General features: G+C 37.0%; 1 protein-coding gene across 1 annotated transcript in view; it reads left to right on the forward strand.

The window, feature by feature from the left end:
- Positions 1–9,268, forward strand: part of TTLL1 (tubulin tyrosine ligase-like family, member 1) — a 13,776-nt gene extending 4,508 nt beyond the window's left edge. Inside the window, exons 4-9 of the mRNA XM_010183232.1 lie at positions 755–889; positions 1,061–1,169; positions 4,358–4,501; positions 6,251–6,337; positions 7,488–7,651; positions 9,139–9,268. Of these exons, the coding sequence (XP_010181534.1) occupies positions 755–889; positions 1,061–1,169; positions 4,358–4,501; positions 6,251–6,337; positions 7,488–7,651; positions 9,139–9,268 (769 nt within the window). The remainder of the gene's footprint in view (positions 1–754; positions 890–1,060; positions 1,170–4,357; positions 4,502–6,250; positions 6,338–7,487; positions 7,652–9,138) is intronic.
- Positions 9,269–18,802: the final 9,534 nt, after the last annotated feature.

Below are 18,802 nucleotides of genomic sequence, written 5' to 3' on the forward strand. Positions count from 1 at the left end.
AGCAATTTCAGTAATTATTTTATTTAATATGTATTAATTCACTTTTTAAATCAGTACAAAGGAAGAATGCATTTATATGAAATAAATACATTGTCCGTTTGAAGCACAAAATAATACACCTTAAGTTGGTGATCTGCTTCTAAATTGACGAAACAGGTTAGCAGTCTGTGCTTTTCTGGCTAGTAAATGTTCTCGCAATTAATGTTATTTTTTTTTTCCTGTTACAAAGTGTCTGGCTGAATATCACTTGATTCTTTTTCTTTTTTTTTTTCTTTGACTTGGAATCTGAAGATTGTCACAGTCTGAAAGATACCTTAGCTTTTCACAGTGGTTTGCAATTGCACACCAAGCATAAATACACATATTCTAGGCTTATAAGACCTTAACTAACGAAGGTAATGTAAAACGTACTCTGCTTGTCTGAACAGTGCCAAGCTCTAAATGCTCTCCAAGGAAAAGACTGGCTTGTAGACCTGTGTTCTGAATGGCTCAGTCAGCTACCCTGTTAACTTCAAAACTGACTTTAAATGGTTAATTGATCTTGGTCATCTGTTCAGTATTTTTAACTTCTTTTGGTATATAATGCCTGATGCCAAATGTGTATCATTAACCACTACAACTTTATACATTGTCTTGGCAAAAGATGCAAGATTTCAGTCAATCCAAAATTTACTGACTGCTTCTAAAGAAGAAAAAGACTCACAGGATTATGTCTGCAGTTGTCACATTCTGAGACATGATTTGTGTTTTTCAGGTTTGTATCTCAATCTTCCAAAGAAGCCTATGTGATTTCTCTCTATATCAACAATCCATTACTTATTGGTGGAAAGAAATTTGATCTCCGTCTGTATGTTTTGGTATCTACCTATCGTCCACTGAGATGTTACATGTAAGATTGTATATATTTGTGTTTTGTTTTGAGAGAATGTTTCATGTAGTCAAGGTAATGTTGCGCTTGCTGCACAAAGAAGTTTAACATGTGCATGGTATATCCTAGGATGCCTTTTTTTCCTTTTTCTTATTGAGGTTTAACACATTTTAATTGATCTTTGCATTTCAGGTATAAACTTGGATTTTGCCGGTTTTGCACAGTAAAATATACGCCAAGTACAAGTGAATTGGATAACATGTTTGTACATCTTACAAATGTTGCCATTCAGAAACATGGGGTAAGTGTACTGAGTTCTTAGGTGCTCTTTTGTAGCAAGACTGATTTTCTTAAATTGTCCCAAAAACTTGGAATAGAAAGGTTTTATTTGTCATATTCTTCATTGTCTTGCAATTAAAATACTTTAACTTGAACTTGCAAAGAAATAAATTTCAGAAGACTGTAGATCAAAAGTATGCAAGATAATGAGTTGCAGCCTTCTAATAGACTGTGATATCTTCGGTATTGACTTGCAGTAGTTGAAAGCAGGGGTTTTTTTTTCAAGTCTCCTGTCATTTAAATGCTAATATGCTCACTTAGCAATTGATTCTGCAAGCAGTGGAATTAATGAAGCCTGGTTCCTGTGGATTTGTATTTTATAATAGCACTTAAATATTGCTTTCTTGGTCTCCCCTTCCCTCTCTGTCATGCAGTTAATTCAGCTTTCCTGTTTTCAACAGTTAGTCATCACAGTGCTTTCCAGCTTCTTCCTATGTTTCCCTTGCCCTTTTCTGTCTCTGGGTAAGAAAGGGAATGTGCAGTTGTGGGCTTGGAGATAAATGTTTGCTGTCTGGCCAGCTGGTGGCTTCCTCTTGAACCAACAAAGATGGAGTTCTGCCTGCAGAACAGTTCTGTCCTGTGATTTGCCATTGATATTCATAAAACATGTGGAAATCTGATAGCTTTGACAGCACTTCCCAATGCCAAAATAGGCTGAAATTCACCAGTGAGAGGAAAGGCTAGCGGGTCAGGGGTGACACAAACAGGTGGGCATACACTATTATCAGGCCTTGTTTCTTCAGGGAATCCATCTGATGATGATGACTGTCCCTTTAGTGGGTTTAGCGGATGTCTGTGATTTAGAAACCGTGCCTCTGTTACAGTAATTAAAGCTCTATTGTCACACTTCCTAATTTCATGGGTTTTATTTTAAGAGTATGGAAAATAAATTGTATGTACATACACATACACATATACTCACACACAGGATACATATAATGTATCCTGAATTGAAATTTTGCTAAACATCCCTTGTTTGTTATTGTTCTGTAAGGTGTGCAGCATAACTGTTTTTACCTGGATATTCCTATAACAACAGTGTGAACTATAAATGTCACTTATGGTGATAGTTATAAACCGGGTTAAGTGTCAAAATCCAACATTTTTCTGTACTACAAACATTTTCTTGCACAGGTGCTGATTTGAGACGTACTTCAAACTCATGGTTTGAGAGGGCACACTGAGAATTGCGGTGAAAGCAGATCCCATACAACTTAGAGCATAAATCATGATGCTGTTGCCAGTAGCAGTGAAGAAGTGAGGCCTGTGATATGTTGCCTATCCTGTTGTTATGCACCCTTTCATCTTCACTACCAGCTAAATAATGGCCTTCAAGGTTTCTCCCGAGTAGAAGTGAAAGTAGTGCTGAGGTCGCTTTGAGAGAAGAAAGGACAACAAAAATGGGTATAGATCTAGCAACTTAAAAATGTGGAGTCATTACTAGAGTATTTGAAAACTTTTTTAGAAATTGAGTCATTAATATGTTGAGGTTTGCAGAAAGAAATAAGAAAATTGAAATGTAAAGCCACTCTATCCATCCTATCTGTCCTTCTGGTTTAAACGTGTCTGTAACTGTGGAGGCACTTAGGCTGTACAGTTTTAGAAGAGCCTAATTTGACCTGTCAAATGATTTATCAAAATTATGATGAGGTCTGGAAAAACTCTTTAAGTTCTAGCTGTTAATCTCTGCTCTAAGGCCTAAGTGAACGGTAGAGTTCCAGTGTGTTTCCCTGCAAGCTCATGGGAAAACATCCCTAATTTGAAAATCATGCAGTTCAATATGAGGGAGAGGGAAAGGGTGAAATGAAGGAAGGAGGGTAAGCAATGTTTGTGCTGGAAAATACAGCTCTAAGTCATTATTCACTGCATGTGTAATACAGACAAAACAACAGTAATTCTTCTATTTAATTATTTTCAGTTAGTGATCTTCTAAGTAGCCTGCAATATTCTACTTTGTTTTAATATTTTAAATTAAACAGCTGAGATTGTGTAAAGCTCTACCCAGTTGCAGGCTATTTTGATTTGAGTACTTGTTCTGAAGTGCAAAAGAGTTGAAACTTTGATCTCTGTTCCCTTGCTGGAATCTGGTCTCAAGACATTTCTTCCATGCAGCAAGTCCTGAGAACCATGTTTCAGATCTTTATTTGTACAGTCCAGTTTTCCAAATTTACTAAGGGGGGAGCTATAGAAAAAACCTAAAAATAGGTAGAGGGTTCTCTGACCTTGTGTTAGAGCACACAACAGATTTGGTTCCTCTGACAATTTTTTCTGCTCTGTGCATTCTGTGTTTTATAACTAAGCAGGCCTACAGTTGTTAATTTTTAGAAATGCTTTGAGGAGAACCTTTATAAAAGGACAAAGCATTTGTTCTGAGAATTATATGAAGGCCAAATGTGTGTCTTTCCAGCAGTGAGAGTACCCTCAGTTTGCTTTGTCTTTCCATTTAAAGAGAATATAGTGCAGAGCCTTGATAGCCTCTGAAAAGACAAATATGAGGTAACTTCCTATTTTCTCCTGTTCAGTAGCACTTGGTGTTTTTTCTATATCAAAATACTGAATTACCTGAAACATTAAACTTTAAAAATAATTCAGGTGTCATTTCACTGTGCTCTTGAATGTAACGGCTCTCAGTAGCACCATTAAGAAGATACCGTGTTTGCCTTTTGGGAAACAGAAAAGCTGCATTTTAAATGAATAAACACAGACAAGTACTTTCAAGCGCTACATTTAAAAACTGCTAATTCAGTGAAATTTTGCTGTTGCTCACTTAATATCTCTCACTTATCCCCAGAAGAGGAGAAAGTTCAGTTCTGTCCTTTCACATTTTAAAACTTGTATTTCCCATCATAAATTATATTTTACCATAAAACTGTCAAAGTACAGTTGATTTTTTTTCCTCCTAAGAAAGATTTATTACTTGATTTGCAATGTGTGATGTATACATATACAGCTATAATAAAAATAGTTGTTTATATAGAGGGCAGTTCAAAGTAAAGCTGAAGTCTTCATAAAGCTGTAAAAGAGTAAAAGCAGCTTGCTGAGTTTGTTTGTAGATCAGTACTTGTATGTAAGTGGGCTTTGTGTGTGAGTGAAACAAAACTGCTGAACAATTTCAAAATCTCAGGCTGAATTGACTCCTTAACTCTTCAGGATGATTACAATCATATCCATGGAGGCAAGTGGACCGTGAGTAACTTACGCCTGTACCTGGAGAGCACCCGTGGAAAGGAAGTCACAAACAAGCTGTTTGATGAAATCCACTGGATAATTGTGCAGTCACTGAAGGCTGTTGCGGTGAGTGCTGTTCCTGGAGTGCTGCCAGCCATAGCATTGCGGCTGCAGGCTTCTCATAACCATGAAAGTGAGTTTGCCTTCAAACCCCCTAAAATCTGTTTCCTGCTCTTTGAGTGATGGTGTTGATGCTGATTTCTGCAATACTGTTATCTCCTGATTTCTCTCAGCTGAGTGAACTTGAATCTGGGGTGGGTGGGTGAGCTATCTGTGCAGATTGAAGAAGTGAATGAATCTCTTTCCTTGAGGGCTCTGTGAACTATTTAATATGACTTGTTAATGCCCTTGTGAATAGTATTAAGCTCTGCCAAGGCATGTGACATCATTTCAGCAATAACAACTGTGTCAAAGAAAAAATAGCTCTGGAGGACAATTTATCAAAGAAAATGTAAGGGTATTAGTTCAGCAGAGTTACATAACTTACTTTCAGCTCTTTCATACACGAGTCACACAGTTGTCACGATCTGTTACTTAAAAAAAAAAGGTAGCAATGGATCCTCTGCCTGAGTGACTTTCTAGTGTTTGAGCAATATCCCATGATTACATTAGAGAACAGGTGTCACTCTGTGGGTCAGCTGGGGTAACCGAAGAGCATACTGGTGCCAAGGACTGTCACGTTGCCAAGTGTATGATCCTGTCACCTCTTTTGGGTTAGTCCTGGCACCATTACGAGCTGAATCAGCTCACTCATCCAATTACTGTCTTGCTTTATGGGTGAGTTAATATTCTGCAGCGTAATAAACAGAATCACCTCAGTGAAGGACTAGATGAACACCAGAATCGGCACACAGACAAGGTCATGAAGCTAGGATCAGTGGGAGGTGCTCTGCTGTGCAGTTATTTGAAACCAGATGTGAGAAGAAAGGGATATATATATATATATATATATATATAATCCAAATGTTAGCAGAATCTTAGAAGATTAAAAGTGTTGATAATTATTAAGCAGGGCATGTTTTGGTCCTCCATCTTTCTGACAATGGCAAATGTAATGGGATATGCTTGTTCCTCCTTCCCCCTTTCACTCCCTGAAGAACCGAAAAGCTTTTATTGTTAGTCTAGGGGAAAACATGTCATGAACCTGTTACAGAGGTTTCTTTAAAAGATCTGGTGACATTTGCATAGGAGAAGACTCTTGCCATGCATACTGCAAATGTTTAGCAGATGCTGGAAAACAACTGATTCTCTAAAAGTTGTATATTTAAGTACAGCTTGGCCCTTGGTCTCTCTTGGTTTTTGGGATCATAGTTGGCTTGAGCTAATGATAATTTAAAAATATATCTGGTAATTGTTCGACCTCAAATTTCTGCATATTTACAGCAGCATAATAAAAAAACATCTTTCAGTAAGTCTCCTTTCTCTGAAGTTTAAAGAATTCATGATTACGTGAAGCTGTGTTATGTAAATTTTAGAACTTCTTACTTTCTCTTGACGCATGCAGGCTTTAAATATTATTACTTTTGCAAAATATGAAAACACTTTTATTTTAAAGCTGGAAACATAATAGAAAATTAATCTAACTTATTAATGCAATCATTAATATTGAAATATTTACTCAGAGCTTGGAAAAAAGAACAATATCTAACTTACTAGTTAGCAAGCTTATGTGAGAGTTGTAACATTGAAAACTGTTGTAGAAGATTCACAATGTAATCACATGTGATGTCTGGCAAACCAAGTGTCTAATTGGGTTACTTACTAAATTGTTGGGTTTTGATACATATTGTTGTCTCTTTCTTTTTTTTTTTTTAGCCTGTAATGAATAATGACAAGCACTGCTTTGAGTGTTATGGATATGACATTATCATTGATGACAAGCTTAAACCATGGCTAATTGAGGTAAAGTTACATAAAACACAGGAAAAAGCTTCCACTTCGTTTCGCAGAATAAATCTAAGTAGATTTTAATGTAGTTTTTCCTCTTTTGAAACATCTTTTGTTCCTCAGGTACGTGGATTAAGAAAAATGTTGGAAAGTATAATGGGCCCTGTGATGACCAAGCTAGCATGTGCTTTTGTTTCCTCTTTGTTTGGTGGTTCCAGTTGTTTCTATTTGCTCATGGCTTTCTGTTTTGTCTTTTAAATCCAGTGCAGAGGCAGTCCAAATGTTAGCAGCTCTATTAGATACTGTATCAGTAGCTGGAAAATTGGCATTGACTAGATGGAGCATAACATCGACCTTGAGTTTTAAATGCTTCTATAGCCTTAATGTTGCAGGCAGTGAGGAAGGAAAAGAGGCACACATACGATAATTGGGTTATTTTGAAGGCTTTTTTTTTTACATAAATTTCTCTTTAGTGTATTAACTTTGGATCATTCTGTTCAACATAAAATTTATCCAGCCCTCTTCCTCCTCAGTCTAATTGAAAGTGAAAGATCAAAGGTAAACAGATTTTATTAAAAAAAATTAATCTTTTTATTGTTCTGATAGCACTTCTCCACAATAAATCTGAAACACAAGAGATACATGAAATAAATCCCAGTTTTAATTAAAACAAGATGCAATGTAGTCCTTTGAATAGAGAGCATGTATGTGTTTCTCCAGCTCAAAATTTAACAGGGAAGATCTCAGATAAAGAACATAAATAAAAGCTGTTTATTCAGAAGAAACCCACAGATTTCTGTACATGACAGCTGTTGGATTGAAGCAGGCAAGTTGTAAGCACTGAAATCTATGGTTTTGTTATCCATGTAAGCTTAGAAAATTAAACAAAAATCTCTGTCTAGTCTGATTAACCCTGGTGACTCTAGTCTCAACAAAAATTTTCAGGCTGATGCTGCAGACACTTAGTGGTATGGTACTTTTTGGGTTTAAGTAAAAAGAAAAATACCCAATGGGGCATTCCTTCCAGTGTCTGAGGAACTGAAAGATGTGTTTTGAGACACTGAGTCTTAATTTCCCGAATAGTACATATAGTCATCACACATGTTGTTTGGAGAACTATATAGCGCTCAAAACGTTGATGCTGACTTTTTGTTTTCTTTTGTAGGTTAATGCTTCCCCTTCTCTTACTTCCAGTACTGCTAATGATCGCATCTTGAAGTATAATCTTATTAATGACACACTTAATATTGCTGTGCCTAATGGGGAAATTCCAGACTGTAAATGGAATAAGTCTCCACCAAAAGAGGTTCTTGGCAATTATGAAGTCTTGTAAGTTTTATCAATGTTCTATATAAATGCAAATGTTTTTCAGTAATATCACTTTTTTAATGTATAACAGAGAACACAGAGATAAGGTGAACTTCATTCTGATGCAAAAAATGGGCACAAAGTACCACTTCATTTTTTGGGAACTGCAATAGCAACACTGGAGGCAGGAGTGTCTTAAAGCAGAGTTGCCTCACCTCATCTCCAGAGGGAATGTTACTTGTCTGATAAGCCCCTGTCTTCACCTTCTGAGCATCCAGTAGTGAGATTTGAGGGGTAGATGCAAAGAGAGTGTTTTTCTTCTATGTGAGCAGAACTTCAATTGTATTGAATGTAATATATAGATGGTAGTTAAATAGACATGATAGCTATTTGATACAAATTTTCTCTCAGTTCATAAAAATGATGCCACTTGACTCCTGTAATTCATGGTTGTAATAATAATGAGTTGTCAGATTTTTTTTTTTAATTCACCGATTTTAATTACAAGAGAGAAATGAAGGGTACAGAGATCTTTATATTGGAGTGTCTGGGGGATTTGATTGGTCTTATACAGAGGAACATCGATTTAAATACCCTATTGATAAAACAGTTTTTTGGGATTTTTTGAATTTCAGTACATCAGGAAAATGGTTATGTGAATAGTTGTTCCACTAGTTCATACGGATCCTAAGTACTTTCTATATACTAGTAAAGACAGTTAAATATGTACATGTTGGGTGAATTATGATTTAAGTCTTAATGAACGTTTCATACGTGGTAGCTGCAAATACCTGTACAGTAGTGTAACTAATTATATATTATGACTGTTCTACAACATATTGTAGTATTATCTTTTGATAATTACACTTATGCATCTATAGCCAATTTCTGCTTGGAATTTCCATAGCAGCTGAGAGGTAAGTATATACTGAGGTTATCTGAGGCCATAATGGGCTTAGATATTTAAAGAACTACTTGTCGCTGCGGTTAAGTGTTACAAAATACGTGTCGTCAAATGCATTTAATTTAAGCACGCTGTTGTTTGTTCACCTCATTCTTTCCCACTCTGATGCAACAGTGGAGTTTTTTAGCGCTGCAGCTAACAAGCGTCTGTTTGAAGCAGTAGCTTAAGACTTTATTAAAACTGTCGGCAGTCTGATGTTCCTGCTTAACCACAGGCCTGTGTAGTGAGGAGAAATACAGAAGTATGCGTGAAATTTCACAAGCGTAGAATTTCACAAATTCAAGAGTTTAACCAAAGCTACCAGACGATTTGTTTCAAAAAGTAGCTGAAGATATTTCAGTTGATCTGTATTGTAACATCATGTGGTAGTATATTTCCTTGAATAATCGTTGCATACCAAATAATGCAAGTAAAAACCTTAGTGTAGAATAGCTTTTATTGCATTTCAGTGCTAGATATTAAGCGAAATAGAAAACAGAAGACCCACTCTTGTTTGTGGAGTGAATAGCTTGACAAGGCATTGAACAGGCTATCTTATTTTCAGATACGATGAAGAGATGGCGCAAAGTGATGGGCCTGATCGTGACTTGCGAGGTCGTTCCGGGCAGTCCACTGGAGTAAAAGGAAATCGTGCAAGAGATTCAGGAAAGCCTGTACTAACCACCTGGAAGTGAGAACAAGAAAAAACAGCTGCACTCTTGGTAGGAAGATATCATGAACAAAACCACATTTTTTTTAACAGATTCCTCTATTTTGCTGCATTGCATGTGGGAAATATTAAAAGAGGACAATACAGCCTTTGAAAATAAATGAAACAAACACTCTAAAACCAAAGTCTGTACTAGACGTACACTGACTTGATTATTACAATGATATATATACTATGTATGTATATATAATTATTTTATATATATATACTTTGTATAAACTAATATTCTCTCAGCAATGATTAAGAACTTTATAAAGATGGCAACTCAAAATACACATTCTGAAAGAAATCTCTTGTTGTTCTGGATATATTTTATTTCCTGTAGTAGCCTGTCCCTAACTTCCTATAATAAATAAGACGTGGATCCTGTAAAAGGGTGGTAGTGGTGAGTAGTTAATGTTGTCACAAAGATGGTTCAGATTCTTGCCAGTGAAAGAAGAGTAACTAGAAAAAATAGGAATATGTGAAGTTGAGGCTATTGCCTGTTAATGCAGCTAATGGTTTATAACCAGTATTAAGAAATTGAAAAGCAACTCTTTATATACTAAGGGTTTGGTTGGTTTTCTTTTTTATTTCCTTTAAGCGTTTTGAGCTGCTAACTCTTTAAAGGTAGAAAGTTTCATGAGCTGAGGCAGTGTTTCAAATCATATTAATGCATTATTTCACTAGCCATTGATTTTTATTTCAAAATAATACATGTCTGTGGAAAGGCAGACAGAGCAACTACGTACTGTAATAAATCCCGTTGCTTGAAGCCAATGACATTGAATGATGATTCATTTGTACCAGAATCTCTTCATGTGTTTATGTATGTATGTAAGTACAGTATTTGTATATTTTTGTATATTTTGTGTGCACTGTAACAAAAATATTGTTGCACATGGTAAGCTATTTCTGGTAGCTCTGATACAAAAGTTGTGATGATTAGCTACCGAAATATTAAAAATAGGTATTTCAGTCTTCTAACAGCATAGCTTATAAATAAATTAGTTGGGTTTGTGATTGGCTGTTGCTTCCACTTGCGTTTTCACTAGTTATTGGGAAATTATTTATAAAAGTCAGTGTGCAGTTCTGGTTGTCCTAGTTCTCCTTCCCCTTTCTTCCTTTGTTCTGGTTTTTGTTTTGGTTTGTTTTTTTTTGATGGTAGAGTGTTGTGGAGAGAAAGATGAGGGAGGCTGAGAGTTGCAAATGTCTATGTAACCACCATGCTCTCTAATCTGGGTGCCACTAGTGCAGATGCTCAATCTCTGCCTGCCAAAGCAGGCTGCATGCTTTGCCTATGTGGCAGGTCACAAAAGTGCACACAAAGTAAACTTAACCTCTCCCAAAAGTTTTGAGTTTCTTGAAAATGTAAAACAGATCACCTGCGGCACTGAAAGTGTCCATCCTTTTCCTGCTTTTTGAATGTCCTCCTAGAAGAGGGCAGCTCCTCACAGACTGTGGTTTTTGGAACAGTTGGTGCTGATGACTCCCAGTCTCAACAGAGTCCAGCAAGAGCAGTTTGGGCTGGAGAGGAAGGGCAGATGTGGGCTGGGCTGACCGATATCCTTGTGGATGATCTGGGATTCATACTTGCAATAAAGAATGAAATATGTAGACTGAATGAGTCACTCCAAGTGCAATCTTGATTAATCGGGTATATTCCATTAAAATAAAGAAGGACCTAGTCAGCAGGCTTGAATTTTCTCAATGGCCTCTACAAAAGCATATTCAAGTTGGCTCTTGAAATAAGGCTAAGAAGCTAAGAAAAGATGATTACTGCAGGATAGTAAAGCTCAATTAAATTCTAGGTCTCATAGTTTTTTGGGGTTGGGGTTCTGTTTGGTTTGAGTTTTTGGGTTTTTTTTGTGTGTTTTTGTTTGTTTGTTTGTTTTTATTAGTTCCTAAGTGTGAATCTTGCTTGTATATTTGAACATTGACAGGTAAGCTACTCTTAAGTAGATGTGTGGTCAGATATTAAATATTGTTTTAGTGATGTGATATTTAGTGGGCAGATGTTTCTGGCTTTACCCCCAACTGCCTGTTAGTAGGAAGTATGTAACAGCCTTAGGAACTACGAGGCTGTAGTGAATAGTATTTTGTAGTATGGTTTTATTTCTTACAGACAAGCAACACAACAAGCACAGAATGCTCTGGTAGAAGGAAAATGGAGCTTTCTCTCACTTTCATTTCCACTGCTTGTAATTAATTTCTTTAGTAGCTTGGTCAAAGGATGTTGTTGTTGTCTTGTTCTATTGTAACAGTAGCACTAGCAAGGATGGCTATAATAGAATTATTACTCCTTCCCTTCACCTTCCCTGTTCATGCAGTCTACACTGGTGGAAGAGCTGTATTGAGAAAGGCAGATTCTGATAAATAAGTCAACTTCACACTGTTACTTTTTGAGTATGAAGAAGTCATAGCATACTAACTGACCTGCAGTGACTTTCAAACTCCAGTTTGGGAAAGCTTAACATGAAAGCAAAACCACATCTGGGTTATTAGAATTTATTGCTGTAGAACGCTTTGGAGACTTAATCCAGGCAACAATTTTTAGCTGTAATTTCACAATGAACCAAACTGATAGTAGCATCTAAATAATCTTGTTCTTCCAAACTTGTTTGTAGGTGGTACTCTGTGTTGGCAAATGTTGTCTTTACAGCTAGGCAGCAAATGAAATCAGGGCCTGCAGAACACAGGCACTGACAAGACAGAATAGGAATGGCACTGCCTGTAATATTACAAATACTGAATGTTCTTACTTATTTGTCTGGTGGTTTTGTAATGGCCTGGAAACTCATTTGAATTCGCACTCTTATTACACAGTATAATAACACATCTCTTCCAGTCCTGACTTCTGAAACACTGCCATCATGTTAAATCAGTGGAAGTCTTACTATTGCTTTCAAAGAATAAGGATTTCTGTCCCAGTGCATAGCAGATAGATTTCATTCACTTGTAGTATTTACAGAGCAGTATTTTATATGAAAAATATCTTTGTAGTGAAACTATCAATTTGGAACAAGCAAATCCTTCTCTCTAGTCACTGTAGTATTGAGAAAGCATATTTCAACCACTTGAGGATGAATATCTCTGTAAAACATCTAGTAAACTACCTTTACTACCTCAAAATCAAAACATTGAAGTGTTACTAACTGGGGAAAAAAGAAAGGAAGAAAGCTCCAGTAGGAATCTTTGACTATGTAGTACGTAATTTCAGAACTAGAACTTAGATTTCAGATGTTGATGTCGCATTTTACACAGTCCTATCTCCAACCAATGTACTGCTGGTAACTTATCCTGCTGACCCAGACACAAATTCAGTAATGCAATGTTCTTCTTTAAAGAGCAAGAAGTCAAAGAGACTGCAGATACAGTGACCCTCTCTTCCTGATCTCATTCTACTTTCTTTTTAAGAACAATAGACTAGTGATTAGATGCATCAGAGTGCTTTCTCCTCATTTCCTTTTTTTCCGACAGGCTTTTTGCAGAGGTTGAAGTTTGAAAGCCTAACTATATTTTCACTTCTTGTACCTGAAAAACCTATGTATACAAATGGAGTTTTAAGGAACAAAACTGAAATAACAACATTCTAGTTAACTAAGGTTGGCTTTTCGGTATAAAACAAACCTCAAAAAAGCCTGTAAGCAAGCAGGAAGTCTTCCTTTTCTATGAAGAACTTGAGGCCTCGTGTACATAAGTGAAATGTTACTGAGAAACTCAAAATTAGGAACCTTCATGGCTTTGTAATATGTTTTCTTTCTGCATAAGACCTGTTGAAAAATACAATGCTTTTTTGAAGGAATTTGAAGAAGGACGGGGTCACGTTCTGTGTTGGCTGGAATGAGAGTTGGCTCTGTGCGTGAAGCAGTTTGTCTGCAGATTCAGACACAGGAGGATGACAGGGAAACAAAAGTAGTCATAGCTAATAGTTTTGGGGAGGAGGAGGAAGGTAGTAGGTGGATATCACCTTGTGAGATGCTTGTTTGTACATGGCCTTGAAAGGTAAAGGTGAAAATCTAGTAAGGAGAAAGAGAAACTGGAAATGAAAACTTAAATTGCCTACTCAGGGATAAAATTTTAAACCTTTCACTCCTGCGTCCTTAACTAAATCTGTTGCTGTGGAGAACAGAACTAATGGTATGAAGTGGTGTGCAAACTGATAACAGCCCAGGGCATGCTCTGCCTATCCACTGGAACTGAGGTGATTAAAGATATGTGTACACCACTTAGGGCATGCATCTACTATAGGAGTTAAGGGGAATTGACTAAAGGTGTGATTATAACGTGTAATAAACGATGTTAAACATCACGTGGATGCTCTCATTCAAAGGTAAGGTGTCTCGTTTTGCTGGAGCCTAATTCTCCAAAAGATTAAAGACTGTTTTTCCTCTGACTGAGAGGGCTTAAGTGGGCTTAAATCTGAGTGACAGCAAGCAGACAGGCTCCTAGTTCTGAGTAACTTACTATGATGCTAGGCCAATCACCCTCCGAGTGTATCTAACTGTAGGATAAAGAAACTATTTTGGCTTTCAGTGGAGCAAAATAAATCAAAAGTAATAGTTCTGAAAAGTTCTGACTTTGGCCAGTGTAATAACTTGCCAGGCAGAGCTAAAATAAATGTGTGTTTCAGTCCTAAAGTGCTGTTCTTCATATGCTCAAGTGATCACTGACATAACGATGGTATTGTATGAAGAATTAAATAGACAAGCTCTAAACAGCTACGGGAATTGTTATAATGACATCAGTGTAGAAGGACCTTATTGCTGGAGTTGAATAGTGGGGCTTGCTTCCTGGGCACTAACCTTTCTCCCTGTTAATTCTTTGACATGGAATGAATTAATAAGATTCGCACAGAATAGCTTCTTTATATGGCTTTAGGAACTTAATTAGAAGAAAAGAAACAGTATTATCCCTAAAGCTACTTTGTTGCTGTTGGCTTTACAATAGAACTTCTGCCTAAAATGTACCCATCTCCTGATTCACTTCCTGCTATAAACTTAGCAAAACAATAGACATTTCACAGAAGATGTATAGTCCTGAGTTCCAGCAGCAGAACATGTCAGGCAGAGCTCATTTATCTGTAGTAAAGGAAGGACTTTGCTCTGTCATTATAAACTAGTGCTTTTTCTGAAGCAGTTACTGTGCAGTTTACTTTGGTGGAAAAAACAGAAGGCAAGTTACATTTTGTGCCTGCTTTATTAAAATAGCTCACTCATGCCGTCAGGTCAGTGGGAAGGACTCTGTGCCATCTGGTGCATAGGTATCAAAATATAACATTGGTGTCCATTGCTAGGTATGCTAACCTGTAGGGTTCTGTAACAAAAGCTTTATTGCTGTATTCTCCACAGAAAATAAATTCGATGTGTATAGCTGGGAAAAACTGACTACAGCCACAATTCTGTTAAAAATTTGATTATTAAGAGGAAATAGGAACAAAAGTGAGAACCTTGGAAAAACTGATTGTTTTCACTGAATAGTAGGAAGTTGTTTGTGCTAGACTGTATTTTTTTCCTCTTTTTTTTTTTTTTAAATTGCCATCAAAGCTTAGGTAAGCTTAAAGAAACTCTCTGTACTTGAAGCACTCCATAACCAGAACTTTCCCCATTGTTATGGTCACATTGTGATCATCTTTATCATTGACAGAGTGTCTTCTATGCTTTAATTATTCTCAAGTTTTGTACCTATTAAAAGCATATTATTCGCACCTGAGATAATCATACAATTGTGAAATAGAAAAGTTTGGACACTATGAAACACTAATTAAAAATATTAATGTGAAAAACAAGGAGATAATAAAGAATATTTTAGACAAGAACATGTCTTCCATGTGAAAAGTTCTTTCCCACTGAAAGTTGGGCAGTGTAACAGTGAAATTGATTTGAGTGGAATTAAATTTAATATTCTGAAATTCTGTGTCATTGGTTAGCATATATAATCACTAATGGCATTACATTTGCAATCAAAATATGGTTCGGGATTTAAATTTAGATTTAAAGTGTAAATAAGTAAATAAATATAACACCCAGGCTTTCTTTGAAGAGAACGCTGAAATGTTATTGCAAAAGTCAAGAAACGCCAAAAAAATTTGCACTGAGTGAAGCCAAGAGACAGAATTTCTCTACAGAGAAAGTATTAGTGCTTAAAAGGACACATGGAATTTCTGAGGACATCAGAAGACACAAGAAGCATATTTAAAAATAGATTTGAGTTAAAAGTAAAAATAACCGTGGGATACTTATCTAAAACGAGAGAGAATTTTTTTTTCTGAAACTTCCTGTCCTGTTCCTAACAGTCGAAATCAAATGCTCACCAACAGGGCTGCATAGACTGTCAGCCTTTTTTCTAAGAAAAAAGATTGGGATAATCTTTCCCAGGATGTCACTTTCTGAATATAACTGAATATGTTCAGAGAAAACTGTATTTTAATATTTAGGAAAAAGAAGATTAACATTCTAAAATCAGAATGATTAATATGTTAAAGTATGATTCACTGTATCAGTAAATTATTTATGGCATCATAATAGTGTCATCACGCCTGGGAGGTTGCATGACTGATGATAGATATAATTAGACCACTAATCTCGTTTAATTCACTGCAAGAAAAACTTTGTGTTTGAATATGCATAAAGATAATTTACATTCTATAAATTGAAAAAATAGTGCTTTATTAACCACAGAGGAATATTTCTCCAAGCAGTTTTTGAAGTGCATATATATATTTATTCAGTGCCTGTGGCCTCAAGCCTGTCTATATTTTTACATACATTAATCTGTGTTACTATAAGTAATGAAGCCAAATTAAGCACCAGCGTGTATATTAACCCCAGTGCAGACAAAGTCTGCTTTTGTGTATAGCGGTAATTCACAGGAAGATCAATAGTGTTGATGCAGAAAGTAGACTAAGATGACTGCAGTAATGTTGCTTCTGAATTGTTTCATATGGTACACTTGGAAAAGGGGCAAAAACTTTACAATTAAATATGTATTTTTAAAATTGTGATAGCTGTTACTGTCTTACTGGCTTCCAAAGGTGTCTAAGCATTTTTCATCTAAATATAAAAAGCATAGGAAACATCTTGCAACCAGAAGAGAATATTCAGCAGCTTGAAAATACTGTTCCCTGAAGTGGTACCTCGAGGAACCTCCAAATAGTAAATTAACATGTTCATATTCAAATTGTCTTTTGGTGAACTCTCTTTTGTCTGGTTAATAGTTCTGCCTTTACTTTTATCTTTAAAACTATAATTTCATAGCATTTATAAAAATGTTAATAGATTTATAAAGATGTTTAAGTGAAAAGTTGGAAAGAAAGTATTACTTCTCAAATTGTGTTAGAATCTGAATCCAGTTGTTAGTACAAAAATGTTGGGTAAATTACTCATTTCTGATCACCCTCCATCCCCTTGGAAGGCAGAACCAGCTCAAGTTCCGCATGAAGAGGACTTCCAAAACAACGCCGCTGCCTTTGCGCTGTGACATGAGGGCTAGATTTACTATACCTGTATGTATGTATGTATATATTTTAAAAAGTGTAGTATAGTAAATATATGTATGTAAATATAGTGAACATAGATGTAAATATAGTAATAAAACATATACAATGTATATATATACACATTATAATGTAATTTATATATTTTATATCTATATAATGTATAAGCAGTGCAGAGGCTTAGCAAAGTCTGTGCATGGGAATTTTGAAGAATGAGACACCGTTTTACTCATTGTTAGACTGACAGTTTTTGCAGCCAGACTTAGGGCCTGAATATGCATCTCTTGCTCCATTTGCAGTCATTGCCCTCATACTTGCCTAATATAAGAATGCGAGCCCAGAGTTTCACAGGCATGCATGTGATTTGCGCTGGTTTTGTGCACGATGAGGTGATTTTGGGGGCACAAGGTGGTATTCAGTTGACTCTGTGTGGGATAGTTGGGTTGGGTTTTTTTGCATCAGTCTGCCACTGGCTGCATGTTGAACTTCTGTCCTCTGCTGAAATGGAATTCCCTTTCATCACAGTATGAACTTAGTCCTACCAGGGAGCGCTATGATTTAAACTCAATTCCTGTTCTGTTTCTTCAATCTTTGAACAAGTTTGAGCATTATTTGACCATACAAAGAGATGAATGACTGTTTTGATGTTGAGGTTGAAGAAAGTCTAAGTGTTCTGGCAGGGAGGGTTTCCAGCTTCGTCAATGCTCTAGGCAAAACGGAAGCTTGATTCGTGTCCATACAGAAAGAGCTGTGTTTACAATTATATATATCACTTGTAATCTCCTGTAAAGAGAGCTGGTTCATGCAAAGCTCAATCTCATATTTAACGAGAGAGACTGTGTGGAAAACTGAAGTACATCTGTGCTCAGAAGTGAGAAAGAAACAGCAGTAGATTTCAACATTCCTCCTCTCAAATGTGAAATGTTAACTTTCACTACAGGGGAGAGATGAGAGATGAGGAAAGGGGGGAAATCATTCTTAGAGAGAGAGCTTACAGACCTGACCATATTTTGCAGTAATATTAACAGCAATTAATTCAGATAATTTTTTAAGGCCTTTTAATTTTTTTTTCCTTCTTCAGAAGGTAAAATTTAGCCCAGTGCTATGGTCTCACACTCCTACTGAGTTAATCTAAATTCCCAGTGAACTTAAAACTCCTCAAGTTAATGAGTCACGCACTTAGTGAAAGAGTACAGGAAGACTTGGCGTCTATGCTGATTATATGCAGACTTGCATAAGAAACATGGCCAAGAGGAAAGTACTCTTAGGGCTGTTTTGCAGCCCTACCCAATGATCCAGAACTCTCGCTGTCCTCAAACCAGGCTGTCCTCTGGGACAACACTGGAGGCAGATCAGTGATGAGAAGGGCAGATGGGAGGGAAATGCTGAAACTGGTGGAGGAGAAGGCAAAGGCCGAAGGGACGAAATAAGGTTAGCGTGATGGCTGCTGCTTGGAACTTGAAATAATCCCCTGTCTAAAGCAAATAAATCTGAAAGATAGGCAAGGGCTGGAATAACAGTTCGGCCTGTGATACTGTTCAAGTATTACGTACCTCTGCGCCCGGAGGTTTAACCACATCAGCAATGTTGTGTTAAAGGTGGTTCTGTCGTTGAGCCGCCTGTCTCAAGCGCAGCTCACAGCCGAGCCCGCCAAGTCCTGCGCTGTCCCCCCCAGCAAGACGCGGCTTCAGCTGACAGACAGGAGCCAGGGAAGTGTCAGAAATGCAGCACCATCATTGCCGCATTGTGGTGTTAGAGGGCACTGCGTTCCGCGGCGGGACTGCCGCGGGATCAGGAGGGAAATTAAAGCCTTCGCCACTTTCGGGCTTTAAAAAGTCCCCGTCACTTTTCGGAACCTATCAGCTCGGTCAAATTCCGCTTCGGGAAACCAGATCTGCTTGTTCACGGTCCTTCGCAGTGGGAGCGGGACACAGACGCGACGTTTTCATTTAAGAAATGTCCTGCCGCGTTCCGCAGCGTGCCTGTCAGCCGCTTCCCACCACGTATATCCCTACCTATCCCTAC

Source organism: Mesitornis unicolor, unplaced genomic scaffold (assembly GCF_000695765.1).
Source record: "Mesitornis unicolor isolate BGI_N332 unplaced genomic scaffold, ASM69576v1 scaffold40250, whole genome shotgun sequence".
Classification (NCBI taxonomy): Eukaryota; Metazoa; Chordata; class Aves; order Mesitornithiformes; family Mesitornithidae; genus Mesitornis; species Mesitornis unicolor.